Raw genomic sequence first — 15,036 nt, forward strand, 5'->3', positions numbered from 1 at the left:
TTCAGAGATGGAAGACTTCTGATAGAAAACATCCTGAAGTGTTTTTTCTTGCAGTGATTGAGGTGACCACCTGTGCAGCAAAGTTCTCACGTGAATCATCCACCCTGTACAAATCTTGCTCACCCTGCAAAATGTAATCAAAGTTTGTCTTTCCACAGTGACAGGATGAAAACAGAAAGTACAGCTACCGCTAAGGCACAAGAATGGAAAAAAAACTGGTCAAACTGAAGAGCTGATGTAAGGTGATGGGCATTTTCAGTCTCTTCAAGTTAGACACCTGGTTTTAATGCTGTGAAGGTCACTTTGGCTTTTACCCTTGCTCAGGTCATTCTAATAAGATGAAACTGACAATGAAGTCCTCAATCAGGTCTGTGATACCAAAAAAAAAAAAAAAAAAAAACCCAAAAAAGAAGAGGAAAAAAAGGAAGCATCATGAATGTAGATTTCTTTATACTTCAGTTACATAGGGAAAACAGTATCACTACCAGTTTCCTCACTTAGGACTTTATCCCATGGGACGATTGTGATTATTACAGAAATAATGGCACATAGTACAAAATAAATTCCTTGTAACTTTTTTTCTGAAAAGCAGTATTCTGCAAATTATACAGATAATTACAGTATAGGCTTGTACATAAAATAAAGTAATTCTTAACATATAATGACTAGGATGAGTGGGAATTTTACAGACCCTTTCAAAAACATTTCTATAGCAGACACTTTAAACTGAAGATTTAAAACAAAAATAATACATATATTTCTGCAAACTAATAGTGAAAAATCAGTTCTAAAACTTTAAGTATTTAAACAGATTATTTTGACTCAGGAATTTCAAAATTCTCCAGAGCAAATTGTCATTACAGATGACCAGGGGTCCCTGTATTTATTAAACTGAATGACCTGACAGTAAAATTCAGTTAAGGCTCTTGGCATTGGGGAAACTTCTTCCCACTCAGACCTGTTACTGTGGTAGACTTGAACTTCATCTGTGATTTCTTCTGGAGCGTAATCACCTCCTAAAATATAAATTTTGTCTTCTGTCCCAACTGCCCCTGCATTAAAGCCAGCACATTCAAAAGATCCTTCCCCTTTCCAAACACAGGTTTCTGGGCAAAAGCTGTAGACTTTGTAGGTGGAGAGATCGCATATGTACAACGTGCAGTTCACTGGGACAGCTTTGATTAGAGTTGCATGGAAAAACTGCCCAAATTCTGCTACAAGCTCTGACCACTGATCAGTCATAGCGTTATACTTAAAGAAACAGTCAAGAGATGGATTAAAGGCATCAGTAATCTCTACTTCTGAGCCAAGGACATAAATTATATTCTGACATGCACTTGCTTCTGGATAGTAGATACCTCTTGGCAATTGGCTTACAGATTTCCAGTCTTTGGAAAGAGGATTATACGATTCTACATCCAAAAGACTTCGGGTTTCTTGAGCTCCTCTGGTCTTTCCACCTATTACAAACAGCTGGTTTAAGGTGACAACAGATGTGTGCATTGTCCTTGGCTTTCTCATAGCTGACACTATGGAGAATTCATTGCGGACTGGACAGTAGCACCAGGTTTGGTCGGTGGCATCATGAAAAGGTTCAGCAATATGAAGTCTGACCGTCCTGTAACAATTCCCTTTGCATCCTCCAGTTATAAATATTTTTTCTCCGTAGCTAGATAAGCTTGACCCTGGAAGATCAATCATGTGTGTATGTGGTAGTTCTTTCCATTTATCTGTTTTGATGTTGTAGCAAAACGTATGTCTGTTCTCTCCATCTTCATCAGTTTTATGAACAAATATGTATTTTTCTGTTGTTGACGGACGAGCATCTGGAAATAGTCCGCTGAAGTCCTGCACACTTTTAACTGCATCACTGATTATTACTGAACAATTAGCACTTTTGAGTAAATATTCTTCAGAATGCAGAAAGTCTTGCAAAGTCTTTTCAGGTAACTGGTGTAGCCTCACTTTTTTGATCAAATTAGGCAGATATTTCTGTCGTGTTTCTATGTTATGTTTGGTCCACTGAAGAACAGCATTCAACACGGACTCTTCCTCGGGGACATTTAGTTCATCAGCTTCAAGACATTTCTGTAATATCTCAAAATTCATCTCCAAAAAGTCACTTGATCTTAGTAGCAAGGAAAAGTGGTGTTGTACAAAATCTAGTGCATGATCAAATAAGCGGACAGAGCCATAACTTTCCGATAGAGAAAGCAACTGTAAGCAATTGACAAGATCGATACTTTTTATTAGAAAGTCGCTGCAAGCTTTGGAAAGGAGTGACACTTGAAGAAATGATGACAGCTGAAAAAGCATTTCCACGTTATCATTTGTTATCTCTGTTTTTCCTGTGTAAGCGTAATCAAGAAAAGCTTTCACTGCCTTGGGTGATAGATTACTAATAGTAACATTGCCATCATCTCGTTCTTTCATATTAACTTCAAACAAGGCTCTGTGAATAAAATATAGAACACATACACAGAAATTAAGGATCCAGAAAAACAGAGGACAACACTGATGTGAGGAGGAGAAGATAATTGGGGGGTATAATAAGGTGGGATGGCTGTATAGATCTAAAATGTGAAAGTTAGCAAAAATAAGAATACATTGGCTTGATATGCTATCAGAAAAAAAGGATTAGTGATAATGTACTCAAAGCGATGGCTCAAAAATGATAGCAGCCCTGTTTTCTATGGATTTTCAAAGTGAGATTAAATCTACAACTCTCAGTGGGAGTGAAAGTTGATAGGGGCAGTGTCAGTGTCTACAGTTTGAGAAAGGCTGATTTTAAAAATATATAGCAAAAAAACAACATGATATAGGTCATGCACGGTGGATCAATTCAGAAAATTAGGAGGAAAAAGGCCTTCCAAATTGTAGGCTGGAACACATGGCAGGGGGGATGATGGGTGCATTGCTCAGGAATAAAAGTGAGTGAATGGTGAGAGGAGAAAAAATATGAGGAGCGGCTTTCATTTTTTGCTTTAGAGCTGACAGACAGATTTGTGGGTACAGACAGATGTCCTAAAAAATGATAAAGACATAAAAGATGATAATACATACAAGATGATAAAATGTCCTGTACAAAAATAGGTTGTGACTGACTACCAAGGCAATTGTTGAAACTGTGAAACAAACATTACTGATCAGTAGATCTGTCTAAATTTTATTGCAACTTTGAGTACTTTATTACTAAATACATTTTAACTTTTAACTATTGCACACAATCTAACATTGTGAAATAAAATAACTAATGTATTGCAGCCTGGCAAGAGAACCACTCTGCCATGTCATTTGACCTCACTATCCTGGAGCATAAGCATCAGGGTGCCAGATTTGACAAAAGACGAGAGTGGAGAAAGATGTAGACAAATGATTCCAAAAACTGAGTATATAATTTGAATTAATAATAAGTCACAGGTAGTTCTATATTAAAAAAAAAGAGTTCTGTTTAGTATCTGATATTTAAAATCCCATACTTTCATGAAGCCAAAGAAGAAAATGAAAACCACTGTGTACAGCATACTCTTTGGAAAACGAATATCAAGTAAAGCAGAAACTCACCTCCTGAACAAGAAAGTATAATTGCAATGATAAATTAACATCCCAGAACCTTTTCACATAATAAATACTCAGTCTTCAGAAGTTATGATACAAATCTCTAAGTCGCAGAGTAAAATGGAAAGGATACTGGGTGCCTAGGAAATAAGCTTCACTTACAAGCAATAGCAACTGAGCAATACTAGTAGAAGAGGAGTTAGGAAACTCCTCTTTTAGGCTTTGAATCAATAAGCTAACAAGTAGGGAGCAAAATGTTGCTGAATCATGGGTATACACAATGAAACCAAAACTAAGAGAAATCCAAAGGAAAGAAAGATAATATTTTAGATGAAAAACTTTTTATCTAGTGGACATAGGTACTTTTTATTCGCCAAAGGTAACAGATAGGCCTAGTATTCTAGGGCAACTTATAAATTCTATGGCTGCTATTATCAACTGTTACACACAAACTCTTTGGGCAAATTTTAATCCCCAAAGCCTATTGGTAGTGAAAACACAGCTCCAGCTCTAAAAATTATTACTGGAAGCCATTTCATGCTAATATTCCTTTCTATCAATGTCTCTTTGGAGCCAAGCATTACTGTATTTTAAAGCAAAGCCAGATCAGTTGCAACAACAAATAAATATCTCATCTGCATTTCTTCTTTAGTCAGTAGTTCTGAGGACACATGTGTAACCTACGTCCTGTGTCATATATGGCAGATTTTGCAGACTGTGGGATGTTCTAAGGCCATTTGAGAATAATGTATCATTTAAATACAGGCAACTGAATTAAGTTCATTAAATCATTTTTAGGCCCCCAGTTTTTCATCATTAGAGCATCTTAGTTTTGTGTTTCAGTAAAAGATATATTTAGAAACAAGGGGTTTGCACATCTCAGCCTTACTAATGAAAGGGTTAGCAAGTCTCCATAAATTCTGGATGTGACTAATCTGTCCCTTAGGAATGTATAGCTTTAAGAAGATCGCAGTTTTGTTTCATGCTGAAAGGCTGAAATACTAGATATCTGCTTAAAGAACTCTGAAGACAAACTGTGCTATTCTGATGACTCATCTTATTGTATAAAAAACCAACCCAACTCCAAAACCATGAACAATTTATCCACAATTGTTCAATGCAATATGTATTTGGAATCAATCTGCTATGCTTCCCAATATAAATGTGTAACAGACTGCTCCATGCAAAGTCAAATCTTGAAGATACACAACTTGTGTCAGTTCTGCTGAACAGAAGAGTCATGCAGTTATGATTTAACACTTGTGTTCCAGTGAACAGTGAACAGTCCCAGTGAAATACAGAGACTGCTGTTTGAATCTCAAACTTACAGGGTTCTCAGCTCACTTTAGAAATCTAACAGTGCAATTATTTACTATCTGTATTACGGTGTTCGACCGCTTCAGTGAAAACATTGCAGACATGCAAAAGTTGTGATGATTTATCTTTTAATTTTTGTAATAACATTATTTCCCTCCCTTCTAAAGATTTTCCAATTCATTTCCTGCCGACTCATGCCAAAATTATATTTACCTGAAAAAATCACTGCAAGCCGCCAGTACACAGCGATGACAAGGAATGACTTCATCTTTCACAAGAATTTTAAAGTCAAAAAATATATTTTGTTCTCTGAACTTTTGTAGTACTTTTAGAATTTGTTGTCCATGACCTTCAGCCACTAAGGAATTAATTTTATTTTCAGGAACAGAAATTCCATTGCAAATAGGTCTGCTAATGTAATCTCGTTGATTGGCCATGTTTTCTTCAATCTATTCATGAACCTGAAATGAAAAAATAAGCAATTGATTTTATGGTCATTATTATTTTTGTTTAATCAGTATGCCATAAGCCAAAAATTTTAGCTCTGATATTGGTTTGCAAGCGTCCTATTCCCAGTTCTAAATTTAAGTGACATTTACACTGAATTTCATAGTACTTCTACTTCGCAAAATATATACAAACATACTTTCAAAAGTAATGTATCTGACATAGTACCCACCTGCAAGGAGCCTGTTACAGATTTTAATGGTCCTTTAAGACAGACTGTTCCTAGACTTCAAAAAAACCTCAACTTCTTACAATTTAAAATGAAGACGGAAAAGGAAAGGTTTATTACATATTTTTAGATTCCACAAACTTCATCTGCATACTACAAACCCCCAAACTCAATGGACTTTCGAAAGCCTGAAGTGCAAGGGAGATAGAGGCTTGTGGCTACGTGCTAAGTGGATTACCATTAGGCACTCCAGACTAAAATAGCCCAGCACAAACACTAACAGCCTGGCTTACTCACAGGATTGTTAGGGTTTGCCAGATGAGGTTGTTTAGAGAAAGTCTGATTACAGGCTGCATATTAGGAAAAATTTCTTCTCAGAACGAGTGGTGAGGCACTGGCACAGGCTGCCCAGGGAGGTGGTAGAGCCACGGCCCCTGGAGGTGTTCAAGAAATATGGAGATGCAGCACTGAGTCACTAGGCTTAGTGGGCGTGGTAGGGATGGGTTGATGGTTGGACTAGATGATCTAGTGGTCTTTTCCAAATGTAATGATTCTGTGATTCTATTACAGTGCAGCTCTGAGTGTTCAAGTCAACTGATACCGGTTTTTCCCTTGCAACCTCTAATCTTGCCTTTGCTTAGGGATTATGCTACACACTATGGGCTTCATTTACACTAGCACAAATTAACTGCGTTCGGAACTGATTTAAACTTAACATGGTACAATCTCCCTCTCGATAGAAAGTTTTTCCTTGTGAAAAGCCCTGTACTGAATTGTTTGTACAGTTAAGTTGAGCTTTGCAATTTTTCTTTTAACATTAAAAATACCTTATTTCACTTTGATGACGTTAAGAAACTTCAAGTATATTTTATTTACACCTATCCTAAGAGCTATTCATACTGCTACAGATACACAAGGTGACCTTTCTGAAAAATTGAGTCTAACTTCCCTATTTTAAACCATGAAGAAACTTGGATGGCTGGACTCTGCTTCCACAATTCCAATTTTATTTGCAACAGACGATGGTTCACCTGAATCAACAAAGAAGGGGACAAAAAAAAGCCCAAGCCAAATATGCAGTCTAGGATAATATTGATTTTTTTATTTTATTTTTAAAAAGTCTTATCTGATCAGGTGATACACTCAGAGCAAACTTAACCATCAGGCAACCTACTTCATGGGAAGAATTTTCAGAGCAGACTGATCCATACTTCTAACTAGTCAGGTAGTTCCACCCACAAGGAGACCTCCATGTCTCCTGGAATAGAAGAGATCCATTGATCTTGATCCCAGCACTGGCACCCTCAAAGCAGGCACCTTCTTGTTCCCATGGTCAGACAATCTCACATATTCACTCTTTCCATTTTAAGTCAGAGGAACTAGGAAAACACAGAAGAACAAGACTACCATTTACTCTGTTAATGCATGGTTTCAGAAACCCCAAATTCTATTATCATAAAGCTTTCTTTTGTATGCCAGAATGCTGTAGAATACCCTTATAACCTTCAATGCTGTTCCTCAAAGGACTATATCTGCAAAAGCAGAGCTCCTTCAATAAAACTAGTTATCCACATCTGAAACTTGAAGTAAATTTCTTGGTTTATTTAGCATTACATAAAAGCCTTTTTTTTTTTTCTCAAGTAAATGTAAACCTTTTCACAAATGTCTGGAATTGATAATAGATAGTAGGCATGTTCCTCTTTTACATGTAATTTCTATAGCATGCTCTGACCTAGTATTTATTTTCTGTAGGTAACATTAACAGTTTTACTAATATTCATCTTTTCATAAGGAACACTGAAACAGCTAATGTCATCAGATCCATCTCCGTGGGCAAAGGTGTCACATAACCACTTTCATAATGGCAGTATATTTTCAGGTTTTTTTCCCCACCAACACCGAGAGACTACTACAATACTATTAATGCCAGGATCACGAGCATCCTTTTAAGTACATATTCCATGTATTTATGTTTACATTCATGTGATCTGACAAAATTGTCACTTGACTTAATTTTCCCTTGTGATGTTCATTCACTCATAAACTCTCAAATGATGATGTCCCTTCTCAGCTTTCGTTAGGATTAAACAACTGCCAGACCTTCTAAGGCCATTTATGAGATTGAATTTGATTTTCTTATCAATTCTTGCGCTTTTCATGCAGTACACTTTGAGGTCATCTTTCTTTCACTGTTATTAGATTTATTTCACAACCTGGTGGTTAAACTCTCATCGGTGTCTCACTACTTATCCAGTGGTCATCCATTGCATCCTAAATCCTGATCTATTATAGCAGTGTCTCCTATCTTGTTAAAAAGCAAATTTTATCAGTGTACCACTACTGTTTTTGTCTGATATTAAGGAAAATAGTAATTAATACTGTGCTGTTGTTTAGTCTAATTCACTATTCCTTCTACTCCATTGAAAATCAATCAATCATCATCTTCCCTGTAGCATATTTCCACCTTTCTTGATAGTTTTTGTACTATTTTACCCATTTGGTGGATATATTCATGATTCTAGAGCCCTACAAAATACTTGAACAAGATAGCTAAAAGTTGGCATATTAAAACAAGGACAATTAGTATTTATAATTATTTAATGCATTCTCTTACAAGGCCATATGAATTAATCGATAATTATGGTTACATTTATAAATATTTGATTGAGTTACTGACAGCAGGGTAAAAGCATAGATGGCATGAGCACATGTTGCATAGGTCAGAAGCTCAGGAAAATGGGCACTGAGCCTCCTTATTTTTCTTCTATTTACTTCCATGGGATTCCAGATAGAAAGTCTGTCTCTATCTGAATTACCAAGAACCAAATCCATTAGATGGTTCATGAGACTTAGGATCTCCTTTAATTTCTTAGCATAAGGCTGTGTGCCATACAGTCTCTTCTCAATGCACACAAAAGCTGTATATACTCAAGCCACTTTCCATCACACAACTGGCTTGGCACTCATCACAGAACCAGCTTTCCAGCATCTCCTGTACTGTTACGTATCTGACCCTTAGTACTAGTATGTGGCTGGGCACTGCCTGCTGTGAGATGAAATGTGTTCTCTGATGTGAGCAAACAGAAGGCACCTCATCACTTGACAATGCTTCTCTGCTCACATGCTTAAGATTTTCACATCTTTAACTGATGAATGCCTACATTTTGGTGGATGCGTAACTGGTCATGCAAGATTCACAGCCCCCTGAAGAAAGAAACCAGGAGGGGACACATCGCAGCTACAGGAATAATTCAGCTGTCTGCCATATGGTCTTCTCACTGCTGTCCTGATATATGGCAGCCAGGGGTTGCTGTGTAGGTTTGTGCTTTTGGGCTCCACGTGGTCATAGGTGATGGTCTGCTATTCCTACTGTACAGTTATTCCCATCCCTCTTGCTCTGTCTTGTCAAAGCAAATTTTTTTTTTCCAAATTGATAGTTCTGTGTATAGCCTTTAAGAATTAGGCTGACTTTCTAAGAAAAAAAAAGTTATTTCTACTTGAAAGTCCTAGAATCATAGAATCAGTGAATGGTTTGGGTTGGAAGGGGCCTTTAAGATCACCTAGTACCAACCCCCTGCTATAGGCAGGGATACCTCCCCCTAGACCAGGTTGCTCACAGCCCCACCCAGCTTGGCCTTGAATCTCTCCAGGGAGGGAATATTTGCAGTCCTGCTGGGCAGCCTGTTCTATTCTCTCACCTTGCTCACAGTAGAAGAGTTTCTTCCTAATACCTAGTTTAAATCTACCGTCTTCCAGATTAAAACTATTTCCCTTCATCCTGCCACTACTTGCCCTTACAAAAAGTCCCTCCAGCTTTCCTGTAGGCCCCTTTCAGGTAATGGAAGGTCTCATCAAATAATTGGCCAACTGGCCACTGCAATGACATTTGATAAAACTACAGACTTAGTAGGCTCAACTCCACGTAATATATCATCAAGGAGACAAACACACCTTTCAAGGCTCTCTCTTCAGACCTCCAGTTAAGGACAAGTCATTCTGCACCCCAGACAGTTAACTGAAGGCAAGAAATGGCCTGCCTGTGTCTGGCCACAAAGCAAACCAAAGCAGCTAGCACTTGATCAAGAGAATGTTGGGGATGACAAGGTAAGTATAATCACTACTGTGGATGAACTAAGGAAAGACCTGATAAGAACCATTGCATGGTTCACTGCAAAGTCCAATAAAAAGGACTCAGACCACATTAGTTCTGCTTTTCAAAAGACCCCCTCTGTTTTAATACTGCCTTTTTCCCAAGAGGAAAAGGAATTAAGTGGTCTAGAAAATAATGAATTAGGTGACCCAGGTGTTAGCTATCCAAACTGAGAAGTGTGATAAGCCCATACTATAGGCACATATTCCTACTAGTAGTACCTCATCTACTGGAAAAAATCTACAAGAAAATATTTGACTGTCCTTAATGCTTGCAAACTGAGCAAATAGCTGCAAAAACACTCACTGTACTTCTAGAGGAATTCTACTTCACTGATGCATGGGCACTTTGTGCAGGGTGTTTCAACAGGAAGGGTGCCTCAGCTCTACTGGAAGCAATGCTCTATTTTGGCAGTTAGCTTGGAGGTTCATAGCTGGGGAAGCTTTAGTATTGGTGGTAAGCACTCACCTGAGGGCTAAAATCAGTGCCCCTTCAGCAAAATCCCAGGAGATGTTAGATGAATCTGTCCAGACACAACTGGTAAGAAAGGAGGCTTCAGTTCAGGTGGGTGATGGCCCAGAGCACTTGGAACATTCTCCTACTGCTAAGGTGTGTACCTGCACTAAAAAGAGCTCGTGGATAAACTCAAAGGGAAAAAGGTCTATGAAACATGGAAAAACAGCCTGATCCTGGAAAGCTGATGGAATGACTTGTTCTGGATACCACTTCCATGTAATTATAAGAGAAGAAGGCTATAAGAAGTAGTCTACAGGGATTCACCAAGGGGAAATTGTGCTTAACCACCCTGGTAGCTTCCTACAATGCCATCACTGGCTGGGTGGATGAGGGGAGAGAAATGTATCTTGTGTACCTTGAGTTCAGCAAGGCATTTGACAGTCTCCCACAGTATCTTCATAATGAAGCTTAGAAAGTGCATCATAGATGAGTGTAGAGTGAGCTGGGTTGGGAGCTGGCTGACTGGCAGAGCTCAGAGAGTTGTGACACCCAGTCCACTTGGAGGCCTGTAATTAGCAGTGCTCCCAGGGGTTGGTGCTGGGTCTGATCTTGTTCAACATCTTCAAAATCTTCAATTACCTCGATGAAGGGATAGAGCTATTAAGATAGATCATTAAGGTTGTGATGATACAAAGCTGGGAAGAGTGGCTGACACACCAGAAGGTTGTGCTGCCATTCAGCAAGACCTGGACAGGCTGGAGAGTTGGGCAGAAAGGAACGTGATGAGGTTCAACAAAACCAAGTGTAAAGTCCTGCACATGGTGAGAAATAACCATGTGCATCTGGTGGCCACGAGCCAGCAGTGTGCCCTTGTAGCCAAGGCCAGTAGTATCTCAGGGCACATTAAAAAACAGCATGGCCAGCAGGCTGAGGGAGGTGATCCACTTCTGCTCTGCCCTGAGGGGATCACATTTGGAATACTGTATCCAGTTCTGGGCACCTCAATTTAAAAAAGACAGGGATCTCCTAGAGGGCAAAAAAAATGATAAAGTCTTTGGAGCATCTTCTGTATGAGGAAAGACTGAGTAACCTGGGTCTCCTCAGTGAAGAAAAGACTGAGATGGGATCTGATTGGTGTTTATAAATATCTAAAGTGCAGGAAGCAACTGGATGAGGCCAGACTCTTTTCAGCGGTGTGTAGTGATAGGACAAGGAGCAATGACACAAAACTGAAACACTGGAAGTTCCATGCAGATATGTGGAAGAACTTTGTTACAGTGATGGTGACAAGAGCACTGGAACAGGTCTCCCAGACTGTATGCAGTCTCTTTTTTTGGAAATATTCAAGATTTGTTTGGAAGCCTACCTGTGTGACCCACTGCAGGGAGCCTGCTTTAGCAGATGGGTTTGACTCCATGATGGGAGAAACTGAAATGTGAAATTTATCTATTTATATTTTTCTTTTCGTAAGTCCAGCTGCCCTTCAGAGTTACCAACATTATACTCTGGATTTTGAATCCTAGACATTACGTTAAGATACTGTAAATAAAGCATACCATTAAACTTAGTCCAAAACATTCAAGACACTGATTTCCAAAATATTTCAACATGCTAATGTCATAACCACTCCAGTACAACTCCTTCAATTTATATTGGTATTCATTTCACCAGCTCTGAAATGGCAAAGCAAACAGAACTGCAGAGTGACCTATGAGCAGAGATAAACTTTTGTGTGGGCAGTGTTTTCTGTGGTTGTCACCAGAGCACTGATCAAAACATAGTCATGTATTTATAAGTACTGACTAGCAGCACAAATAGCCTTAGATGCTGTGACTAACATAAAATGGTTATATTTTGTGCTAATGAAGATGAGAATGGTTTAAGATGTGCTATTCTAAGTGAGTAACAAAGGAAAACCTATTAAACAAGGGAGGGGAAAAAGAATTGAATGTGAACACTCGGATGAGGACGTGGTACATGGTACATAGTAACACCAAACTATTTTGAACATTTTATAACAGAGTTTAAAAAAATATACAGCCAATTCTGTAACAACTTGTTGTTTTGAGAAAGTACTCAGCATACATAATTATCATGCATGTTCAAGTTAGAAAAAATAGGTCAGGGCCAGGCCTACCTGACAATAAACATGGCTGAACCTTCTGCAATTGAAGAGATGCCTGGGATTGTTCCCAGTACAATGGACACCCACTTCTGCCACATATGCACTCAGTATAAATAACACTCTCTTTGTAATTCTATCTCCCACTAATGCAGCTGGCTAAAACAGCCTAAATCCAACCTTTATTTGGTACATTAGTATTACACACATTTGCAAAGCAACCTTCACCAGTTTTATCTCAAAGCACACTATTACTGTGCTACAGCACTCTCTGTACAGAACTCTGTGTAAATTAAAAAAAAAAAAGAAGAATATTGATTCTTAATAGTTCTTATGAGGTACCTCATGAGAAACAGATTATGATTCAAGAGAGCATTACTTCTGTCACTCCCTGCTTCATTGGTATGTCTTACTTGACAGCAAGGCTTTAAAACAGCAGAATCATAAGTGCTGCTATTTTACAGCATACTTTGTGTAAATAAGAAAAAAGAATTAATGCAATGAAAAGAAAGAAATTGTATACATTTTTGCAGGGAAGCTTCCATTTTTCAACACAAAATTCAACTGTAAAGAAAATAATCTCATAAATCAGCTGCTTTAGTATAGAAACAATTAGAATAATATACATTCCTGGGAGGTTCAACATGTTAAACTCGATGTTAAAAAAAATATTTTAAAATTTATTTTTAGTATTTGACATGTTTTATGTACTTATTAAGACATTTTTACTCCTGTTGCATTTAAAGGGGGGTAAATTGTTTATTGACAATTTTTAAACACACTGCTTCCCACTACATATGTAATTTAACTGCTCCTACTTTAATACTCAGCAGGATGAATGTGAGTAGAACAGATATTCAGAGGATTCAGTGACCCTTTAAAAAGTGCTTACCATACTGTCAAGAGAGAACTGAAATGAAACTAAGTAAAATTACTATGTAGAAAGCCTTGCATTTTTATAGTTTGTTATTGCTTTTCTCTATTTTATCAACACTAAGAACTCAAACAGTAACAGAATTCCAGTTTCCTGGAAAATTCAGTGCAACTGTCTCACAGCTTTTTCATCAATATCTAAAACTTCACAGAAAATGAATGCTCAATCATTTTCACACAATCAAAAAGATGCACGTGACATTTAATTCACAAAAGTGGCATTTATCAATAATACATATTGAGACAGTGTTATAAGAAGAAAAGGTGGCACGGAGACTTTAAAGCTTTCAATTCTTTAGAAGTGACTGAAAAAAAAAAAAAACAGCAGGAAAAAAAAGAAAAAAAAAAAAAGGAAAAAAGAAGAAAGCACAACAAAGGAACAGCAGGGAACCAGCAGGAGGCAGTGAAACTGCACTGATTCCTGGAGGCAGTCCCGAAGTGGAAGATTCCCTTTCTGCAAGCAGTGATCTTTAATTGCATATCCACTCACAAACACCATAACCCATTACAACAAAAAACATTATCCTTTAGAAAAACTAAAAGTTTCCTGGGATTTATTCCAAAGCTGTATTTTTTAATTATTATTATTAATTTTTTTTAGGTAAAGAAGTTCAAGAATTACAATTTTCATTTTCAGGAGGAAAAAAAATAGTAAAAATGCTGTGTTGTACTTCTGGCACATGTTGTAACTGCAAATTGTGGAAGAGAAAAATCACTGTTTTCACTGTGTTTTATAGCCTCTTGATTTCTGTATGCTATTTTAAAAAGGGCTTTTTCAAAAACATACATGCAATATTAATATTGAGCATACTCATAATCACAGCCTCGTTATGATAAAAATGCGGCTTTATATTATTCATAATTAAGTTACACAACATGTAGTGCATATCTAGCTTCAGTTTGCACTTAACAGAATCATAGAATGGCTTGGGTTGGTAGGGACCTCAAAGATTAAACTGTAAGTTTAACCCCCTGTGATTAAGAATAATTATGTGTAATCATAGAAACTTTAGAGATGGAAGGAACCATGTTTCTTTTTAATTTTTTTCAATGAACAAGCGAGTTAGAAGCACTGATACACTTATATCTCTATAAGCAGAAAGCACAGCCAGATCAAACTTAGTATCAAACCTTAGGGATTTTTTGGGGGCGGGGGTGGGAACTGGGTAAGATCCCCATTCCATTATAGCTATGACAAACGATTAAGTGCCAGTAAAGCCACAAACTGCTCCTCGGAGCGTTCAGAATACAGCACTTGAAACGCAAGGCGCAGCAACAAATCACCCCCGCCGAGCAGCATTTGCCGCCCACCGAGAGGCGCGCCAGGGGAGAAGGGACGCTTTTATTTGGCCACGGCCTCCAGACAGCAGAAGCACGGGCAGGCAGCACACCGCAAAGGCGGCACGGGACAGACCCCAACCCCGCACCGCAGTGCCGCACCCCCTCCCCCCGTCCCGCCCGCGGGGGGCGGGAGCGGCCCCAGCGCCCTTCTGAGCATGCGCACCCACCCGCGCATGCGCGCCGCGGCGGCTCCCTTCATTCTAAGGACTCAAGCTGGCACGGGCGGGCTGACGGGAGCTTTTTTTCCTCTTCTCGCGACCTGACCGCTCGGCTCCGGGATGCGGAGGCCGTTAGCGCTGCTGCCCCTCTGCACCCGCTGAAGAGCCATTCTCCCGTTCGCGCTCCCCTCCGAACGGCGCATACCCACCTGCAGCCAACACCAGCAGCTCTCCGACCGGTCTGGCCCACCCCTGCGCAGCAACGACGCCAGCACATTGGCTCCTTCCGGCGTCACTCTCCCTGCTCTTGTACACGGAATGGCTT

The 15,036-nt window shown here is 38.9% G+C and overlaps 1 protein-coding gene across 3 annotated transcripts; it reads right to left on the minus strand.

Moving 5' to 3' along the window:
• Positions 1–831: 831 nt before the first annotated feature.
• KBTBD3 (kelch repeat and BTB domain containing 3) lies at positions 832–15,010 on the minus strand. 3 transcript variants are annotated; one of them, XM_065730051.1, is made up of 3 exons: positions 14,721–15,010; positions 5,089–5,336; positions 832–2,452 (listed from the first exon to the last, which is right to left on the minus strand). In XM_065730051.1, exons 2-3 carry the CDS (start codon positions 5,310–5,312, stop codon positions 832–834), a joined length of 1,845 nt encoding a protein of 614 aa, XP_065586123.1. In that variant the 5' UTR covers positions 5,313–5,336; positions 14,721–15,010. The 3 variants fall into 3 exon arrangements, with proteins under 3 accessions (XP_065586123.1, XP_065586122.1, XP_065586124.1); XM_065730050.1 differs by having other exon boundaries at positions 14,921–14,995; XM_065730052.1 differs by lacking the exon at positions 14,721–15,010 and adding an exon at positions 6,726–6,740.
• Positions 15,011–15,036: the final 26 nt, after the last annotated feature.

This window comes from Cyrtonyx montezumae, unplaced genomic scaffold, assembly GCF_038088225.1.
Source record: "Cyrtonyx montezumae isolate F1298 unplaced genomic scaffold, pur_monq_1.0 scaffold_12, whole genome shotgun sequence".
Classification (NCBI taxonomy): domain Eukaryota; kingdom Metazoa; phylum Chordata; class Aves; order Galliformes; family Odontophoridae; genus Cyrtonyx; species Cyrtonyx montezumae.